General features: G+C 37.5%; 1 protein-coding gene across 1 annotated transcript in view; it reads left to right on the top strand.

The window, feature by feature from the left end:
- Positions 1 to 253: 253 nt before the first annotated feature.
- The window catches only part of LOC137007130 (protein unc-79 homolog), a 52813-nt gene continuing 33715 nt past the window's right edge, over positions 254 to 19351 (top strand). The window contains exons 1-13 of the mRNA XM_067368443.1: positions 254 to 275; positions 3461 to 3581; positions 6335 to 6648; positions 9051 to 9221; positions 9370 to 9465; positions 9550 to 9605; positions 9688 to 9817; positions 12134 to 12198; positions 16641 to 16729; positions 17395 to 17435; positions 18028 to 18056; positions 18349 to 18578; positions 18830 to 19001. Of these exons, the coding sequence (XP_067224544.1) occupies positions 254 to 275; positions 3461 to 3581; positions 6335 to 6648; positions 9051 to 9221; positions 9370 to 9465; positions 9550 to 9605; positions 9688 to 9817; positions 12134 to 12198; positions 16641 to 16729; positions 17395 to 17435; positions 18028 to 18056; positions 18349 to 18578; positions 18830 to 19001 (1536 nt within the window). The remainder of the gene's footprint in view (positions 276 to 3460; positions 3582 to 6334; positions 6649 to 9050; positions 9222 to 9369; positions 9466 to 9549; positions 9606 to 9687; positions 9818 to 12133; positions 12199 to 16640; positions 16730 to 17394; positions 17436 to 18027; positions 18057 to 18348; positions 18579 to 18829; positions 19002 to 19351) is intronic.

Here is a 19351-nt window from a genome sequence, read left to right as displayed (position 1 = left end):
AAAAACCCTTCAGATTTTAAACCAGAGCTCGTGTTATCATCGCGTCAGTGCACACACCGAGCAGCTGTTTCATGTGCAGGTGTTTGAGCTCTTCTCTCACTGAGAGGGTGTTTTATAGGCAGATGTTTGGGCTCGTCGCTCCTGAGCTTCATTGGTTTCACCTGAACGGCTTCATTTTCATTCGCATCTGAGGGTCACACCGCTGCGCGAGACATTCTCATATCTGCTCTATGAATCCTGGACACTTTCTAACATGTCTACGAAGGCAGAGCAATGTAAGTATCATGGAGCCAGCTGTCATGTCATATATAGCTATAATAGCATATAATGTAATGTTTATTAAGGGTGTCCGTACGCGCAATGGGAGCGGCGTTGTCAAGGCAACAGTCTGAATGTGCGCGAGGGGAAACTGACCCACATATGGCTTTACATGCAGTAACATACGGAGGTGTAAAACACCAGAGCTTCACGATAACGCGTGTCGGAAAGATGATAGAAGATTATCATATTGAAGATAAAACAGTTGATGTCTGTGGTGATGATGATGATGATGATGATGATGGTAAAGATGATGATGAGCAGTTTGTAGGGGGCGCCATTTGCTTTCCTCCGTCTGTAATTTGTTGACCAATAGTCTGTCTATCATAAAACACTGCTGGACATTCAAACACAATGAACCTGAAATCTTTCTGTGATTTGATGTGCTCATGATCCTGGATTTAAACTTTATGTTGGATAATATGTGCTCAAATGACATTGATCTAATTAAGTGTCAAAGATAAGACTTTTATCTTGTATTATTTAGTCTATAATCTTAGCAGACATGAAGAGTAAATACAGGACTTTATGTCTGTGCTTCACTGCTGTACGATCTGTCATGAGATAAAACCATCCTGCAGCAACTCATGTAAAAACTAAATAAATATAAAACTTGACTGTAATAAGGTAATTGTATTCTCAAAATGTAACAAAATTGCGAGAATATTAGGTAACTTTTTTACATAAAATAATAGGCCAAGCGGAAGTCGTCATAGTTGGGTAAACTTTTATAGCGGTGAATGAAAGACTTCAATGTTTTGTTTTCATTTGCACAAATAGCAAAAGAACAACTCAACAGCAGTGTATTTATGAAATTCAAAAAAGTATTGAGCGAATGATAACAGCAGTCAGAAGAGAGAAAGATGTCAATTTTTCCGTCACGTCCATAGCTCTATTAGAAACTCAAAGCAGCATTAAAGGGTTATTTCACCCAAAAATGAAAATAATGTCATTAATTACTCACCCTCATGTTGTTCCACACCCGTAAGACCTTCGTTTATCTTCGGATCTCAAATTAAGATATTTTTGTTGAAATCCGATGGCTCCGTGAGGCCTCCATAGGGAGCAATAACATTTCTTCTCTCAAGATCCATTAATGTACTAAAAACATATTTAAATCAGTTCATGTGAGTACAGTGGTTCAATATTAATATTATAAAGCCACGAGAATATTTTTGGTGCGCCACAAAAACAAAATAACAACTTATTTAGTGATGTCCGATTTCAAAACACTGCTTCATGAAGCTTCGGAGCATAAATGAATCAGTGTGTCGAATCTGCTGTTCGGAGCGCCAAAGTCACGTGATTTCAGCCGTTGGCAGTTTGACACACGATCCGAATCATGATTCCACAAACTGATTCATTTGCTCCGATGCTTCATGAAGCAGTGTTTTGAAATCGGCCATCACTATATAAGTCATTATTTTGGTTTTTTTTGGTGCTCCAAAAATATTCTCGTGGCTTTATAATATAAATATTGAACCACTGTACTCACATGAACTGATTTAAATATGTTTTTAGTACATTAATGGATCTTGAGAGAGGAAATGTCATTGCTGGCTATGCAGGCCTCACTGAGCCATCAGATTTCATCAAAAATATCTTCATTTAAGATCCGAAGGTGAACAAAGATCTTACAGGTGTGGAACGACATGAGGGTGAGTAATAAATGACATTATTTTCATTTCTGGGTGAACAAACCCTTTAACTTGTTTGTTAGTTTTTTTGGTAATATGATACAACAGTAATATAATGCTAAGTATAATGTGTTATAAATTTACATACATTTTTAAAAAATTAAAATATAAAAAATGATTTACAATATTGATTTACATTGAAATACGTCATCACAGTCTGTGAAAATGCTCTATTCTGTTATAATTCATTATAGTAACTCATAAATAATTTAATAATAAAGCATAGCTAATTTTATAATTTTGATAATCTAACTTACCCTAACTGCAATAAATGATCTTTAATAATTTTCTTAAAATGCACATGTAAAAATCTAATTGCATAAAGTAAAAGCTTATTATATATTTATGAGATATGTACTACTTTTTTAACTCACCAAAACACTAATGAAAAAATGTAATAAGGAAAAAAATACATAAAAAGCTGTTTGCATCCCTTTGCAGTAGTCCATATATATTATTTTCTTTCATAATTACCTACAGAAAGCACAATGCCATTAATGCCAGGATCATTTTTAACTAAAGTTAACTTAGCTAACATAAGTGTGGGTCTGTTCCACATGACTTCAGAAAACTTGTGATGTAGATTGAGTCAATATGACCTAGAGTTATGACCCTTCTAGAATAGTTTTAGGCCAAATCCCTGTTCACTCTCATTGTGGAAAAGAGGTATGAAGACATTTGCACCAATTTTAATGGAAACAGTTCTTTTGAGCAATTATTTTCAGTTAATTGGTTCATTTATTAATTCAACTGTTGCCATAAATATGAAAGCACAGAATTCTCTAGAATGTCATTGTACTGTATGTGTATCATTAAGATCTGTCTTTACAGGAATGACTGTTTGTTCTCATATAAGCTCATTTAAATAAAGGTTATCATCCAGATTTATGGACAGTGAGTGAAATTTCATGTTCAATTCTCAAAATGTGAATAAAGAATATGTACCAAATTTAAATATAGAGAAACAACATTGTGCAGATTTTCTGACACTTAAATTGAGATTTGTTTGGTCGTCCATGTGAGACTATTTACAGCCATCAATGCAAAAATTACTCATCATTCTCCTTGATTGCAAAGTGACAAAGTCAGCTGCTGAGTTGGATCACTTCTCTCTTCTTCTAAACTGTCGGATGATATTTTATTTTTTCCTGGTAAGACAGAAAACAACATGATGAAAAAACATCTTTCCCCAGCATGAGAATAAGTGTGTTGATCTCTGTTCACTGTGGTCATTTGTCACCTGACACCCCAAACTGTCTGATGGGGAAAAACAAGCTTCAAATGGCAGCAAGTTAGAAAATGTTTCAGCTGTGAAAATACAGACGTGAATGTGCTGCTGTTTCAGAAGGATGAACATTTACTGATTTACTGTTCAATCAAAACCAGTGGATTGTTGAATACTTCTGAATGTTAATTATGTGTCACTTTGCTCTTTATTTGTTTAGTTGGCTCTAAGATTCGATACTTGCAAGAGTATCACAACCGTGTGCTTCACAATATTTACCCAGTGCCATCGGGAACAGACATTGCAAACACTCTGAAATACTTTTCCCAAACGCTGCTCAGGTAAGTGCACTACACTGGTGATAGGGCAAACACAAACACTGCATTCGTTTAAAGGGTTAGTTCACCCGAAAATGACATTTCTGTTATTAATTACTCACCATCATGTTGTTTCACATCCTTAAGACCTTTGTTCATCTTCAGAACACAAATGAAGATATTTTTTATGAAATCCAAGTGTTGTTTTTTTTACCCCCCATATAAATTACCACATTCAAGGTCCAGAAAAGCAGTAAAGACATTGTTAAAATAGTCAACGTGATTACAGTGGTTCAATGTTAATGTTATGAAGCGATAAGAATACTTTTTGTGTGCAAAAACAAAACAAAAATAACATCTTTTTTCAACTGAATGTAAACAGCATAGGAGAATGACAGGGGAGAGAAGAATTTGTTGAATAAATTCTTTTTTTTTTTTTTTTGCTCACAAAAAGTATTCTCGTCACTTCATAACATTAAGTTTGAACAACTGTAGTCACATGGACTATTTTACAATGTTTTTACTACTTTTCTGGACCTTGAATGATGGTAATAATTACATTGCTTTCTATGGGGGATTAAATAAAAACTCTTGGATTTCATCAAAAATACCTTAATTTGTGTATGGAAGGTGAATGAAGATCTTACGGGTTTGTAATGACATGACGGTGAGAACTTAATGACAGAAATTTCATTTTTGGGTAAACTAACCCTTTAACATTATAATGATAGGCAGAACTAGTGTCAGTATTTGAACCAGCACAAAGACATTAGAGTTCTGTATTATAATTCAGTATGCAGGAACATCATGTCAAATGTAATGCAAAGGACACATTGTAGATAAACTGTTCAAAAAGACAACAACCGATTTGCCAATTCAAACAAGAAAGTCTTGACTCGAGTGTTGTTTTGTTTGTCCTTAATTTGTGTCTTTTAAATGTCAAAGATTTCAACTATGGACTATTGGCTAGAATTGAAATACAGTTCGTCTCATGAGTTCATGTTATTTAGGCTTGTGTGTAGGAGCACTTTTTCATGTTTATTGTTAACATATCAATGGATTAACTCTTTCCCTGCTAGCATTTTTTTAAAAAAGTGGCCAGCCAGTGGTGGCATTTTTGATGATTTTCCCAAAACTTTAATGGAATGGTTTGTTGTATGCATATCTGAACATGCAATATATCAAAAGAAAGAACAAACCCTCTGATTTTTAACAACAACAACAACAACAAAAAACATTTTATTTTAGCTTCATGCAGTGTTTTTTTTAAATCAGCACTTGAAAGTGGGTAAGTTGCATTTAAAAAGCAACATTTTGAACAAAAAACAGAAAATCACGTTTTTGTCAGACTGCAGCGTGCATAAACAATGCTTTTATAGCTTGTTTCTGCTTCTTCTTAACCTGTGTTTTGATCCAGAAGTTCTGTATTCTTTTAGAATAATGCATAATAGCGCCCCCTACCGTATAACAGTGAAAAAATGGATGGAAAATTCCGCCAATGGCGGGGAAAGAGTTAACGAAGGAGCATTGCTAAAACTTAAAGATGTGCTCGATAATGCAGAGAAAACAAGTTTAGCATCTGAGAACAATATGAAGTTGTGTGTCCAGTGTTTGTGTTTTGTGTTTTTATCAGTGTTTGTGTGTTAAAGGATCTTTTTGTCGTTAAGAGTTGATAATGATTGTATATGAAATACTGTCTGTGAGAATGCAGGGATTTATTTCAGTAGTTTTCAGTGGGTTTGAAATGTCACAAACTCTGTTCATGTAGCATTCTGCAGTTGAACCACCTCTCATTCCCAGTCAGACAGGGCCTTTAGCTTTGATAAGACACAGTGTGAGAACTACTACACCATCCTGTTTTATGTAACGCACATCCAACTACGCTCTCCTCTCCCTCCAAGACCATCACAGACCAAATTTTTGCTGAGGTAGAAGTTGACAGGGGACAGCAGACACAAACACCCCCCACATCCCTCCACAAACATGAGACATTGCTTTCGAAACCAGTGTATTCCTTTTCCATTACAGTTTTCCCCAGCTGTAGACTAGTTACATTTCTGTTAGAATTGATATCCATATGCCTGTCGAACCATTATTTCTCTTCCCTGAAATGATACTGAGGCAGTATCATAATGTATTTACATACAGACATTCTTTTTGACGGTGCAATAAACATGTGTTGTGACCAGGGAGCTTTTAGTCTAACCTCACATACATGTTTATTACTGGCTGAAGCATGTTTCTGAAGTGTCATCTCTGTATCGTCCTCAAAACTAATTATTTCGAGATTGCTCTCATCTCTGACAGCCCCTCCATTGCTCAGTATTTCCCCTACGGCTCTTTGGCCTCCTGACCGACCCGCGCCGCTCGTCCTCCGGGGATTGGCCGCTCGGAGGGCGCGTTGCGTGCGCGTCAAAGGCGAAGTACGGGGCTGCCACTGAAAACATGCCATTTTTTATATTTTTGCTCCTTGTCACCAGATACGCATGAGATGCAGTGGTCGTTGCATGTTTGGCAAGCACCCGTTTCGTGGCTGCTTGAGTTTCGATCTGAACCAAAACCGAATTTCAAGTGCAAAGGAGATTCTGGCACATCCGAAGCACTACCAAAAGTCTGTGGAGACACTGCATCCTATGTGGGGAATATCTGGCTTTGGTTCTTTTCTACTTACGCTGTCTCTGTAGAGCCATTTCAATGTAATGTGCTGTTTCTTTGTGTCTTTGTTGTCTCTTTTTTTCCCCTGTTCCCCTCCCTCCCCCACCCCTCCCTCGGAGCAGCATCCTGTCCCGTACAGGCAGAAAGGAGAGCCAGGAAGCTTCCAATTTGGCCGTGCCCATGACCATGTGTCTTTTTCCTGTGCCATTCCCACTCACCCCATCTCTAAGACCACAAGTCAGTTCCATCAACCCTACAGTTACTCGATCCCTCCTTTACAGCGTTCTGCGGGACGCCCCGGCCGACCGGGCTGGCGCCCCCCAGCAGAGTCGGGAGGTTCAGCTCTCAGATTACCCCTCACTGGACTATCAGGGGCTCTATGCCACCCTCGTCACCTTGCTTGACCTGGTGCCCCTGCTGCAGCACGGTCAGCACGGTGAGTCCGAGCTCTGCTTCCTTTCCTCAGATGCGTCCTCAGTCTCTGAACGTATCAAAGAAGTAGGAAAATGATTTCCATTTTAACATAGGTTCCCCGTGATAAGGATTACAACTAAATGGACGATGCTTTTGAGCCAAACAAATTCGTTCAGCGTTCTGCTCAGCGTTCTGCCTGCTGTTAACTCTTTCCCCAACATTGATGGTTTTTAACTGAATCTCCGGATCAAAACACAGGCGAAGAAGAAGCAAAAACAAGTGATAGAAGCATTGCTGATGCACATGTAAAATAACACAATCAACAGACATTAAAATGCTTCATTTAAGGAATTTTCAGGCTATCCATGTTTTCACAGTTATACGTTAGGGGGCGCTATTACGCATCTTCTGAAAGAGTACAGAATCTCCAGATCAAAACACAGGCGAGAAAGAAGCAGAAACAAGTGATAGAAGCAGTAAAAATAATGCAAAGAGCATTTAAATCAAAACTGCCTAACATTAGCGATTGAAATATCGATCCAGGAAGAGGAAATGACTATGAAGCTTTGGGGTGATGATGGACTCGATCTACTCCATCTGTGTTTTGATCATTGTTCTGAATATGATCCGGACGAAGTCTTAATTTTCTCAGCTTTTTGTTGTTTGTGATGCATACAACAAAATGTTCTGGGGTCCATGAAAGTTTTTTGAAAATGATCAAAATTGTTGGCACTTTTTGAAAACGTAAAAAAAATATGATAGTGGGAAAAGAGTTAAAGGCTGTTTTCGCCCCAAAATCATAATTCTGACATTATTTACTCACCATAAATGATGACAGAATTATCATTTTTGGATTAAATTCCTCTGCATGTTTCTCAGAAAATTAATTAAAAAAAAAAATAATTAAAAAAAACTGAAAAATCACTCCGGCTGATTAATCAGCTAATATTTGACCATTTTGTAGATTAACAGCAGAAATTGGTGGTTCCATCTACTCAGTGTTGGGAAGGTTACTTTTGAAATGTAATAGGTTACAGATTATAAGTTCCCCCATTTAAAATGTAATAAGTAGTGTAGCTATTTCAGTTACTGGTGTCACTTTATATTAAGTGGCCTTAACTACTATGTACTTACATTTAAATTAATCATTTGGTAAAATGCACTTATTGTGTACACACGTTTTTACATTGTACTTATATTTTAAAAACACCTGCATGTAATTACATCTGTAATTACACCCTTACCCCTACCCTTAAACCTACTCATACTGCCAAAGCTTTCCCTAACCTTACCCGTATCCCACCTCAATAGCAGCAAAAGTGTTTTGAAATACACAATAAGAACATTGTACTTATTTTTTGATGTTAAGGCCACCTAATATAAAGTGGGACCCAATTACTTTATCATAAGTAGTGTAACTGATTACATTTGATTACTTTTTGATTACTTTTTTGAATCTCTAACGAATGTTTTCAACTGTTAATCGTTTTCAAACATTTCTATCCTTACAGTAATGCTTAACACTGATTACTTTCAAAATCCTTCATCACTTGATTTAAGAGTATAATAATTACATTTTAGAGCACAGCCACCTCAAAATCAGACTTTAGCATCGCTTTTTACTTTGAGATTGTTCTGAGGTTAAATACAGATTTAAAATCATGATAAGAAATATTAGCTATGATATTGTTTTTGAAAACCAGCTATTGCATAGCTATGACAGGAAACACTGGCATCTAACAATGCCTTGAAAAAAAAAAAAAATAAAGCATATACATAAAATCAAATAGGAAATTAATCAGCTATCGAATAAGCATGTGTCTTATTCTGTGTCCCGTGAAAAATTGGTGTCTCATATTTTAGATCAGTCAATGCAATTTGGGAAAGAAATCCATTAAACAAATTAATATTATTCAACATATCCTAGCTTTTTACAGTTGTAACCCCTTTGTAATCGTTAACATTTTCAGTAACTGTAATTTTATTGCACATTTTTTTCTGATTAAAGTACATGTAGCTGATTAAAGTTACATTTATTTTGTAATTAAATTATTTAACTCTGATACATGTAACTAGTTACTCCTCAACACTGCATCTATTGACAATGTCAGTAAAAACCAGCCAGCTTGATCTCTAGTTATTGGCATCATATCTAAATTCAAAATCTGCCATTGATTGCTTTCATTTTACAGTCAACACTGTGCTCGAGTCTGAACTTGGCGTTCTTCTATCTCAGTCATCTGTCAGTCACATTTGACTAGATAACAACTCGTACAGTGTGAATAACTAAAGGTGTGTTTGCACCTTCATGCAGAATTTAGATGCATTTTGAAGGAAACAAAGTGTTAAAAGTCATCGTGCATGAATCTCTGTTTGCGCTCGCGGGGGACATGGTGCTCATTCGTTCATCTGCTTGTCTTTCAGATCTGGGGCAGGCCATATTTTACACCACAACTTGCCTTCTGCCTTTCCTTAGTGATGATATTCTCAGCACTTTACCCTACACCATGATCTCCACTTTAGCCACCTTCCCTCCTTTCCTGCACAAAGACATCATAGAGTACCTGAGCACATCCTTCCTGCCCATGGCCATATGTGAGTATATATGACTGTACAGATGCGAGAGATGTTTCTTCACAGTCAGTATTTGAGCGATCACACAGTGCTGAATGTATTGTTTTTGAGAAGCAGCAAGCAATTGAATCATGCACTTTGAAGTGAGGAAATCAATTTTGTGTCGCAGTGGGTTCGACTCGAAGAGAGGGTGGCGTTCCAGCGTATGTCAATCTGTCCGCCTCCTCCATGCTGATGATCGCCATGCAGTACACTTCAAATCCAGGTACAGACTATCACAGTGTAGCATCTCAGGACAGAGCGATTTCTGGGCTCTAAATGTTGTGAATGTTCCTCTGCTTGTCTTCAGTGTACCACTGTCAGCTTTTGGAGTGTCTCATGAAATACAAGCAGGAAGTATGGAAGGTATGGATTGGTTCTTCATGTCTTTTTTGAGAACTCTCCAAAAGCACTTCCCACTGACTCATTGATCGCTGTGTTTTTAAAGGATCTTCTGTACGTCATATCGTACGGCCCATCCCAAGTCAAACCTCCGGCGGTTCAGATGCTCTTCCATTACTGGCCCAACCTCAAGCCTCCAGGTGCCATCAGTGAGTACAGAGGCCTGCAGTACACAGGTGAGACGCTCCTTCACTCCCACAGACCAGTTCAGTTCCTTTCAGTGAAGCAGTTCAGAACAATGCTGTCTCAGTGTTAATGTTTATATGCTCAAGCAAATTCAGGCAAAGCCATATGCAGGAATGTACCTGTATTGTAAATTATTCAGGTGTTTTTTTTTCCTGTTGTTCAGTTATCTGAATTTGTGGTGTCATCATTTTACTGTCATCAGTGTTTCATTCACGGAATGTGACTGACTAACATTGATTAGGTTTTGATTAAGTTTCACCATTTGGCAAATAGATTAGGAACATACAGTACTGGTCAAAAGTTTGGAAACATTAAAGGTGCCCAAGAATGCTTTTTCACAAGATGTAATATAAGTCTAAGGTGTCTCCTGAATGTTTCTGTGAAGTTTCAGCTCAAAATACCCCATAGATTTTTTTAAATTAATTTTTTTAACTGCCTATTTTGGGGCATCATTAACTATACACTGATTTTGGCAGCGCCGCCCCTTTAAATGCTCACGCTCCCTGCCACACGAGCTCTCGACTATATTACAGTGCATTTACAAAGTTCACACAGCTAATATAACCCTCAAATGGATCTTTACAAGATGTTCGTCATGCATGCTGTATGCATGCTTCGAATTATGTGAGTAAAGTATTTATTTGGATGTTAACGTTTTATTCTGAGTGAATTTGAGGCTATTTGCTCTGTGGCTAACGGCTAATGCTACACTGTTGGAGAGATTTATAAAGAAGAATGAAGTTGTGTTTATGAATTATACAGACTGCAAGTGTTTAAAAATGAAAATAGCGACGGCTCTTGTCTCCGTGAATACAGTAATAAACGATGGTAACTTTAACCACATTTAACAGTACATTAGCAACATGCTAACGAAACATTTAGAAAGACAATTTACAAATATCACTAAAAATATCATGATATCATGGATCATGTCAGTTATTATTGCTCCATCTGCCATTTTTCGCTGTTGTTCTTGCTTGCTTACCTAGTCTGATGATTCAGCTGTGCACAGATCCAGACGTTACTGGCTTGTGTAATCCCTTAAACATGGGCTGGCATTATGCAAATATTGGGGCATACACCCCGACTGTTACGTAACAGTCGGTGTTATGTTGAGATTCGCCTGTTTTTCGGAGGTCGTTTAAACAAATTAGATTTATATAAGAAGGAGGAAACAATGGAGTTTGAGACTCACTGTATGTCATTTCCATGTACTGAACTCTTGTTATTCAACTATGCCAAGATAAATTCAATTTTTGATTCTAGGGCAACTTTAATGTTTTTTAATGTTTTTGAATGCTCACCAAGGCTGCATTTACTTGATCAAAAATACAGTAAATCAGTAATATTGTGAAATATTATTACCACTTAAAACAGCTGTTTTCTATGTGAATATATAGTAAAATGTAATTTATTCCTGTGATCAAAGCTGAATTTTCAGCATCATTACTCCAGTCTTCAGTGTCACATGATCCTTCAGAAATCAATTTAATATGATGATTTGCTGTTCAAGAAACATTTAGGATTATTATCAATGTTGAAAACATTGAGAAATATTTTTTTTCTTCAGTTTTGCATTTTTTTTTTTTTTTTTTGTGGAAACTGTAATACACTGCCATTCAAAAGTTTGGGTTAAGAAAGAGAGAAAGAAAGAAAGAAAGAAAGAAAGAAAGAAAGAAAGAAAGAAAGAAAGAAAGAAAGAAAGAAAGAAAGAAAGAAAGAAAGAAAGAAAGAAAGAAAGAAATACTTAAATTCAGCAAAGACACATTAAATAAATGCAGAAATAAATGCATTAAATAAATTGCTGAAAAAATGCTGTTATTTTGAACTTTCTATTCATCAGTTTCACAAAAAAAAAAAATGCTGAAGCAGCACAACTATTTTCAACATTGATAATAATCAGAAATGTTTCTTGAGCAGCAAATAATCATATTAGAATGATTTCTGAAGGATCATGTGACACTGAAGACTGGAGTAATGATGCTGAAAATTCAACTTTGATCGCAGGAATAAATTACATTTTACTATGTATTCAAATAGAAAACAGTTATTTGAAATTGTAATAATATTTCACTGTTTTTACTGTATCGAGTCAAATTCTCAGATGTGTTCGAGAGACCGTTCACTGACTAACAGTTTTGAATAGAGATGCAATTGATTCAGTCTGATTTGGTGAACTGTGTTCAAAGATTCACAGGAAAGAACCATTCCGTATAATGTCTCATTCACAAACTGGACATCACTGCACCAGAACTTCTCCTGAAATGAACACATTATTTGTGTGTTTTTTGTGCTTTTCATCACAGCCTGGAACCCCATTCACTGCCAGCACATCGAGTGCCAGAACTCTATTAATAAGCCGGCTGTGAAGGTACTGTAACTCTTCACCTCTCAGATTGTTGTAGGTGTTGTTTTTGTCGCTTTAATCTAGCCAAAAAGGTTTGTGTGAATGAGACTCTGATTGGTGTGATTAAGATGCAGCCTGGGAAAACATGAAGGCTTTAAGACACAACATGAACTAGAAACAACACTCTCAAAATAAAAGCAAACAGTACAAAAATACACCGGGTACTGAGTGATAGATTATTCCCTGCAAACATCTGCTCTGTACAGTCACACACAGAAGCAGAGCAGGAAGAGACGAGCTGTAACTCAATTACCAGAGCTGATGACCCTGTTCCCGCTCCACACTCCTGTAAACATGATCCTTCATACACACTTCACTGCTGCACAATACACTGTTTACTTTAGATGATGTTACAAATCAATGGTCTGAAGCTGTTAGAGAGGTAAAAGAATTATTATTATGATTATTACAAACCCACAGTGATGGTTTGCTCTGAGTTACAATAATACAGTAATACTTATAGTCACTTCATCCAGCAATGTCTCAAATTAACACAATAAAATTGCCCCAAAAAAGACAGAAGATGCTCAAAATAAAACAGATGCAAAATACCCTAAATATTGTTGTACTGTTACTTGAACAAATTGTCTATTATTAATGATAAGAGACACACATACAGTCATGGCCAAAAGTATTGGCAGTGACATAAATTTTGTGTTTCGCAAAGTTTGCTGCGTCAGTATTTGTAGGTTATTTTATCACGTTTCTATGATATACTGGAAAACAATGATAAGCATTTCTTAATTTTTAAAGGCTTTTATTGGCAAAAGCATTCAATATATGCAGAGAGTCAATATTTATAGTGTTGACTCTTCTTCATAGCTTCTGTCACGCTGTCACGCTATCAGCTTCATGGCCAAATCCTGACGGATGGCGATCCATTCTTGCCTTATTAGTGCTTGAACTGATCTCAGATTGTGAACTTCTGCTTGTCCACTTGACAACATGTTCTCTAGGATTAAGATCTGGGAAGATCCTGGCCACGGATCCAACATTTCAATGTAATGATCTCTGAGCCACTTCATTATTGTGATATGGTGCTTCATCATGTTGGAAGCTGCACAGATCATCACCAAATCGCTCATGGATAGTTGGGAGAACTTGCTCTTGCAGGATGTTTTGATGCCATTCTCTACTCTTGCCAGTGTTTTTGGGCAAAATTTGAGAGCGCCGAATCCCTCGGATGAAAACCAGCCCCACACATGGGTAGTCTCAGGATGCTTCACGTAGGCACAACACAGGACTCGCTAGCGTTCACCTGTTCTTCTCTGGACAATGGACTATATGCATGGAGCGTTCTTTAGAACTTCCGCAAGCCAGTTTGAAAACTTTGGGTGAGAGTCATTTGCTGGTGTGTTGAGCATCAGTAGTGTAATACTTAGTTTATAATCAGAATATAGTCACAGCATTAATTTAGTTATTCAAACATAAGACAGCATAAAAAATAAATAAATAAAGGCGTACCTCAGTGTTCCTCCTCAGCTAAATTCAGTTTTGTGTGAAAAAAAAGTCAAAAATTTAATATTTATTGTGCACCTTAGATTAATTGAATAAAATGTGTGTTTTCACAAGTGTGCTGAAATCATTGATCTTGCGCTGCACTGACTGACGGCTGCTGTGGTTATAAAGAGAGAGCGGCGCTCGCTTTCTGTGTCATTCATTCACAAGAAAAGTTATTGTTTTTCATGTGATTTTGTAAGTACTTCATACTTCACATTGACAGAATGTATTTTTAAGCCTAGTTATTTTATAATGTTTAATATTTAGTCAAAACCGAAACTATTAGAGGAAATGGCTGAAATATGCACAAATAAATGCTACTCTGACGCCACCTGCTGGTTAGAGTGGTAATTATTATCTTTTTTATTTTTTATTTTATTTTTATATAATAATTGTTTTCTATCAAATGTTGAATTTCCTACATTTTGAAACTTTCGGTTTTATAAATGAGGACCATTTCAAAAGGAGGAACGAATAATGTTTTTGGTCATAATGTTTTTAAACGGTCCCAACTGTGTCGTCTTTATTGCAATCAATAAAACTGGTTTATTGGTAAATCACGTAAATGTGATAACTGCATTCAAATATGAATACAACATTAAAAAGTCAATCATTGATGGTTTTGTGTCGATGTACAGCGAGTACAGAATGGACAGCTAACAGTTCACCGGAAATGCCTGAGCTGGCTTAACCACAACCAGGAACCAGTAACCGTGCATATAGTCTATTGATTTTCCAGGTGTCTCAAAGAGTCGGAAGGGTGCTTCATCAGAGAAAATAACTTTGCTGTCCAGAATTTCAGTCTGTCCTTGATGCGTTTGTTGTCGAGAAGTGGCTTCCTTGCAGTCCTTCCTGACACCAGGCTGCTGTCTAGAAGTCTTGGCCTCACTGTGCTGCAGATGCTTCACACTGTTGAGCAGCTCTGCACTGGTGGTGACACGACGTAATCAGATTGTTTTTTTCAAGTAACTACTAAAGTAATGCATTACTTTAAGATCAGAGTTACTTTTTCAAATAAGTAACACAAGTTACTTTGTTTCTCCATGTATTGACTGACAGCTCTCCGGCCTCATGTTGAGAGAATGTGAGTAAGTGCAGAGGTGTTCTGTGTGAACATTTACTCATGTCAATTGCACAAAAGCAGATTTAGTGTTTCTCAAAATGAATAAAAACGGTGAAATGCAAACTCAGAGTATTGCTCAAACCTGCAATCAAATGTTAAATTACACAAATATACTCAAATTTATTAATCAATGTCTTTGCTTCTGACTTTCGATGGTCCAACTCAACCACACCAACAAGCAAAAATGACTTTAGATCAGGGGTCGCAAACTCAATTCCTGTAGGGCCACAGCTCTGCACAGTTTAGCTCCAATTCACACCTGCTTGGAAGTTTCTAGTAATGCTAGGGTGACCATATGCGCCATTCTCCCAGGACGTGTCCTGTCCAGGATTTCTAAATTGCCTAAAATGGCTTGAGCCCTTGCCTCTTTAATTGTGAAAGTGCCCCCGGAACGCGATTTCTACACAGAGGTCTGTGCAAGCCACTGTTCTTATTGACATTCTTCATGCAATGCATTAAAATGTTGTCGTATTTGCAATGCTTTGACCGTTCTCTGTAGATCCAGCCTTCTTGTAAGTCATGATTGGTTGATTATGTAAAATGCATGCTATTGGTCAAATTATTTTTCAGTCGTTACCTTCCGCAAATATGAAAACAAAACCAAAACTGGGACATTTTATGCAACTTAGAAATCCTGGACAGGACGCGTCCTGGGAGAATGGGGCATATGGTCACCCTAAGTAATGCTGAAGACCTTGATTAGCTGGATCAGGTGTGTTTGATTAGGGTTGGAGCAAACCTGTGCAGAGCTGTGTCTCGCCAGGAATTGACTTTGAGACCACTGCTTTAGATAAACATCACACTTGTGTTTCATTTTTTTTCCCCCATTCTCCTGCGATCCAGAATGGCAGCACAACTGAAAGGTTTGTTTGAGCAGCGCCCTCTACTGTACAGGTGTAAATATGCATTTCCTTCAGCCTGAGGCTTATTCATTTCATTTATGACATGAAAGGGCCTTTACATTTGCCAAAAAAATAACTTTTTTTGTTATTTAAAAACAAACAAGCAAGACAAACCCATGTGAGAAAACATAATGCAAAAGTAACTTTACTTTCCATAAAAAGTAACTAAGTTACGCAATTAGTTACTTTTTTAGGGAGTAACACAATATGGTAATGCGTTACTTTTAAAAGTAACTTTCACCAACACTGGTGACATGATTCTATCGCTGACAGTCCTGGTGTTTATGCCTGACAGTCCTGGTGCTTGCTGGACACTCTGGGACCCCCTAAAGCTTCTTCACTGCAGTTCATCCTCTCTTCCTGAAGTTCTTGATGATCCAATAAATGGTTCTTTCCGGTGCAATATTATTTGCAACAATTTCCTTGCCATTTTGATGCAAAGCACGTCTTTCTTTGGAGGGAACCATTACTAACACTAGAACACAATGATTGGAAGCACTTCTTCCCTCCTTTTATAGTGATCAGTCTGCTCTTATAATCCTATTAGAATGACTGATTACTGAATGATAGCACTCATTCACACTTTTAAATGTGTTGATGATATGATGCTAGCTGGTCATTTTGTGCCAGGGCCAAAAAATTGTGAGATTTTGTGTCAAATTTAATTGTTTTGGCCAATTAAGCTTTTTGCAATAATTTAAAATGCATCTGACCACTCTGCACAATAATAGAAACAATGTGAATCAACAACACAAATGAAGCAGCAAACTTTACGAAACACAAAATGCATGTCGCTGCCAAAACCTTTGGCCACAATTGCATATTGTGAATGGAGAGTGTTTTGCTGTATTGTCTGCTGATGGTGTGATTGTGACTTTCAGATGTGTATTGATCCGACGCTCTCCGTCGCATTGGGTGACAAACCGCCGCCATTATACATCTGTGAGGAGTGCAGCCAGAGGATCGCTGGGTGAGCGCCATCATTTCAACACTACAGCTCGTGAATATCAAGAATCTGTCTCATCTTAAAGGGGTTATGGCATCTTTTTTATAAGGTGCTCTTATAATGCTAGGAATGTTTCTGCATGAAAAACACAATTTTGTAATACATATTCCCTCAGACGAAAGGGGCCAAGGTTTAATGCTGTTTCTGTTTTCATTAGTTTGTATTCCAGATAAATAAAACTTACTTTAAAAAAGTTATTTATTTATTTATTTAATAGCACAGTTACAGAAAGACAGGACATACGCATGTGCAATGATTACAAACCAATACAAAACCAAACTAGAAAATACATGGAATAAATGTATTAAAAGAAAATACTCCTTAAATTAATTTAGCTTAAAACCTAAGCCATGCATCCTCTGCTCAACAAATCTGATTTTCTTTATTACCCACCTGAGTATATACCAGTCACAGAGCATCCTAGCGCCCCTAGTGGTTTGTAGTAGTATTACACTCAGTACAAGAGAACATAACAACATGTCTGTTACAATTTGCATTATTTAGCAGATTGAGAAAGAAAACTCAGTTTTTTAGCTAATATTAGATTATTAGCATAAGACCTTTAGATAGAGAAGGAAATGTGAGAATGTCTGTATGAAAGTTCCTGAATTTCTTGTGATCTTCCACAGCGATCATGCCGAGTGGCTCGTTGATGTGCTTCTGCCGCAAGGTCAGTGACAGAACTATATCTGCACACACTCACGTAGATAAGAGTCATAATAAACTCCACTCATATCCAACCTTTATGACTTTCTTTCCTCTGTGGAACATAAAAGAAGATATTATGAAGAATATTGGTAACCAAACATTTTAACTTTCATTGTTTGGGCACCGAGACATTCTTCAAAATATCTTCTTTTTTCTTTGAAGAAAGAAAGTCACACAGGTAAATGATGACAGAATGATCAGTTGTGTCTAAAGGGAGGATATAACATAGATCCTAGTATTTTATTAACCCGAAGCCCAAACCTACATAAAAATACATGATTCTGCATGTGTCAATCTTGAGTAACCCTTTGAAATAATAAGGTCCAGTTTGATCACATTAGTTTCATGAACTATCAAAAATACATAATTTATTAATTTAGGTTGTTAATTTATAATTCATGTTCCTTTGTAATGATAAATGTATGCTTGAAATGTTTGCATATGCAGGAAATATCTGTACCTGAGATTAATAAATGCTGTAACAGGAGAGTTGATGACAAAGCAAACACATTGTCTTGTATTTTAACGATGCCCTCATGATTTCACCCTAACAGCTGAGATTTCTGCTATATGTCAGAAGAAGGTAAGAGGAATATGGTTGTGTCGTCATGTGTGTGTGTTTGGTCACGTGTGTCCGTGTCGTCATGGGTCATCACTATCAGCTGATCAGGGCGCTAGTGCATCTCATCTCAACTCATTTCCCACATTTCCAAGCAATATATGTACAAACGAAGTGCTGTCGCCAGTTTCTTTTTTCCTCTGCAGTGCGTACGTCTCCCTGGCTGATTAGATTGAAATGCCTCCCTTTCATTGTCACTGAAGTGCTGAGGTGAATGCTGAGGAACAAACTCTCTCTCTCTCTTTCTCTGTCACAGAACTGCAGCTCTCACGTCCGGCGCGCTGTCGTCACCTGCTTCTCAGCAGGCTGCTGTGGTCGCCATGGCAACCGGCCAGTGCGCTACTGCAAGCGTTGCCACGTCAATCACCACAGCAGTGAGGTGGGGGCGTCTGCAGAGACGCATCTGTACCAGACGTCGCCTCCGCCCATCAACACGCGCGAGTGCGGCGCGGAGGAGCTGGTGTGCACCGTGGAGGCCGTGATCAGGTGCGGCGCCACCTACTGCAGTCTTTACATGCTCCTGTTACAAAGAGCACTTTCAGCCGAGCATTTTCTTTCTGATATGCAGCAACAAATCTGTATCGCCAGGTCTAAAAGCTGCAGTAAAAATGCTCTTGATAAATATATGTCAGTTTGCTTTAATGTGAATAAGACACATAAGTTTAAGACACATTTTCAGTGCATGTCTTGTCGATATAAATAAGCATAAATCACAGTGATTTGATGAATGTTAACAGTCTGCTGAAAGAGGCCGAAATCCATGCGGAGCTGCGGGAGTTTGAGCTGAACCGCCGGCGCCAGATGGGTCTGTCTTCATCCCATCATTCCCTGGACAACCTGGAGTTTGACAACAAAGAGGACGACCAACATGACCAGAGATTGCTCAGTCAGTTCGGCATCTGGTTCCTGGTGAGAGGCACATGTGTGACGGTCAGATGACATGTTACATAAGTACAATGTCACGCATGTTTCTGAAGACTTCACAACATCAACATCAAGCATTTCCAGAGTATCAGTCGACACAAATTTTATAATTTTTTATTTTTGCCGTTCCATAAGCACAAAAGGTGAATTTGCATTTTCATCAGTCCATCTGCTGCTTTTGCTCAGACCATTTATATTTAACATACATAATCATTTATGATTCTGAATCATCAAGGCTCAAACTTTTTGTTTTGGCAAAAAAACTTGTGGTAACACTTTACTTAAAACCTTAAAATATAATGCATTATAAAAGTATTTTTAATGCATTAATTATG

Source organism: Chanodichthys erythropterus, chromosome 18 (genome assembly GCF_024489055.1).
Source record: "Chanodichthys erythropterus isolate Z2021 chromosome 18, ASM2448905v1, whole genome shotgun sequence".
Classification (NCBI taxonomy): Eukaryota; Metazoa; Chordata; class Actinopteri; order Cypriniformes; family Xenocyprididae; genus Chanodichthys; species Chanodichthys erythropterus.
Note: the sequence above shows the minus strand (reverse complement) of the source record. Positions and strands in the feature narration are given on the sequence as shown.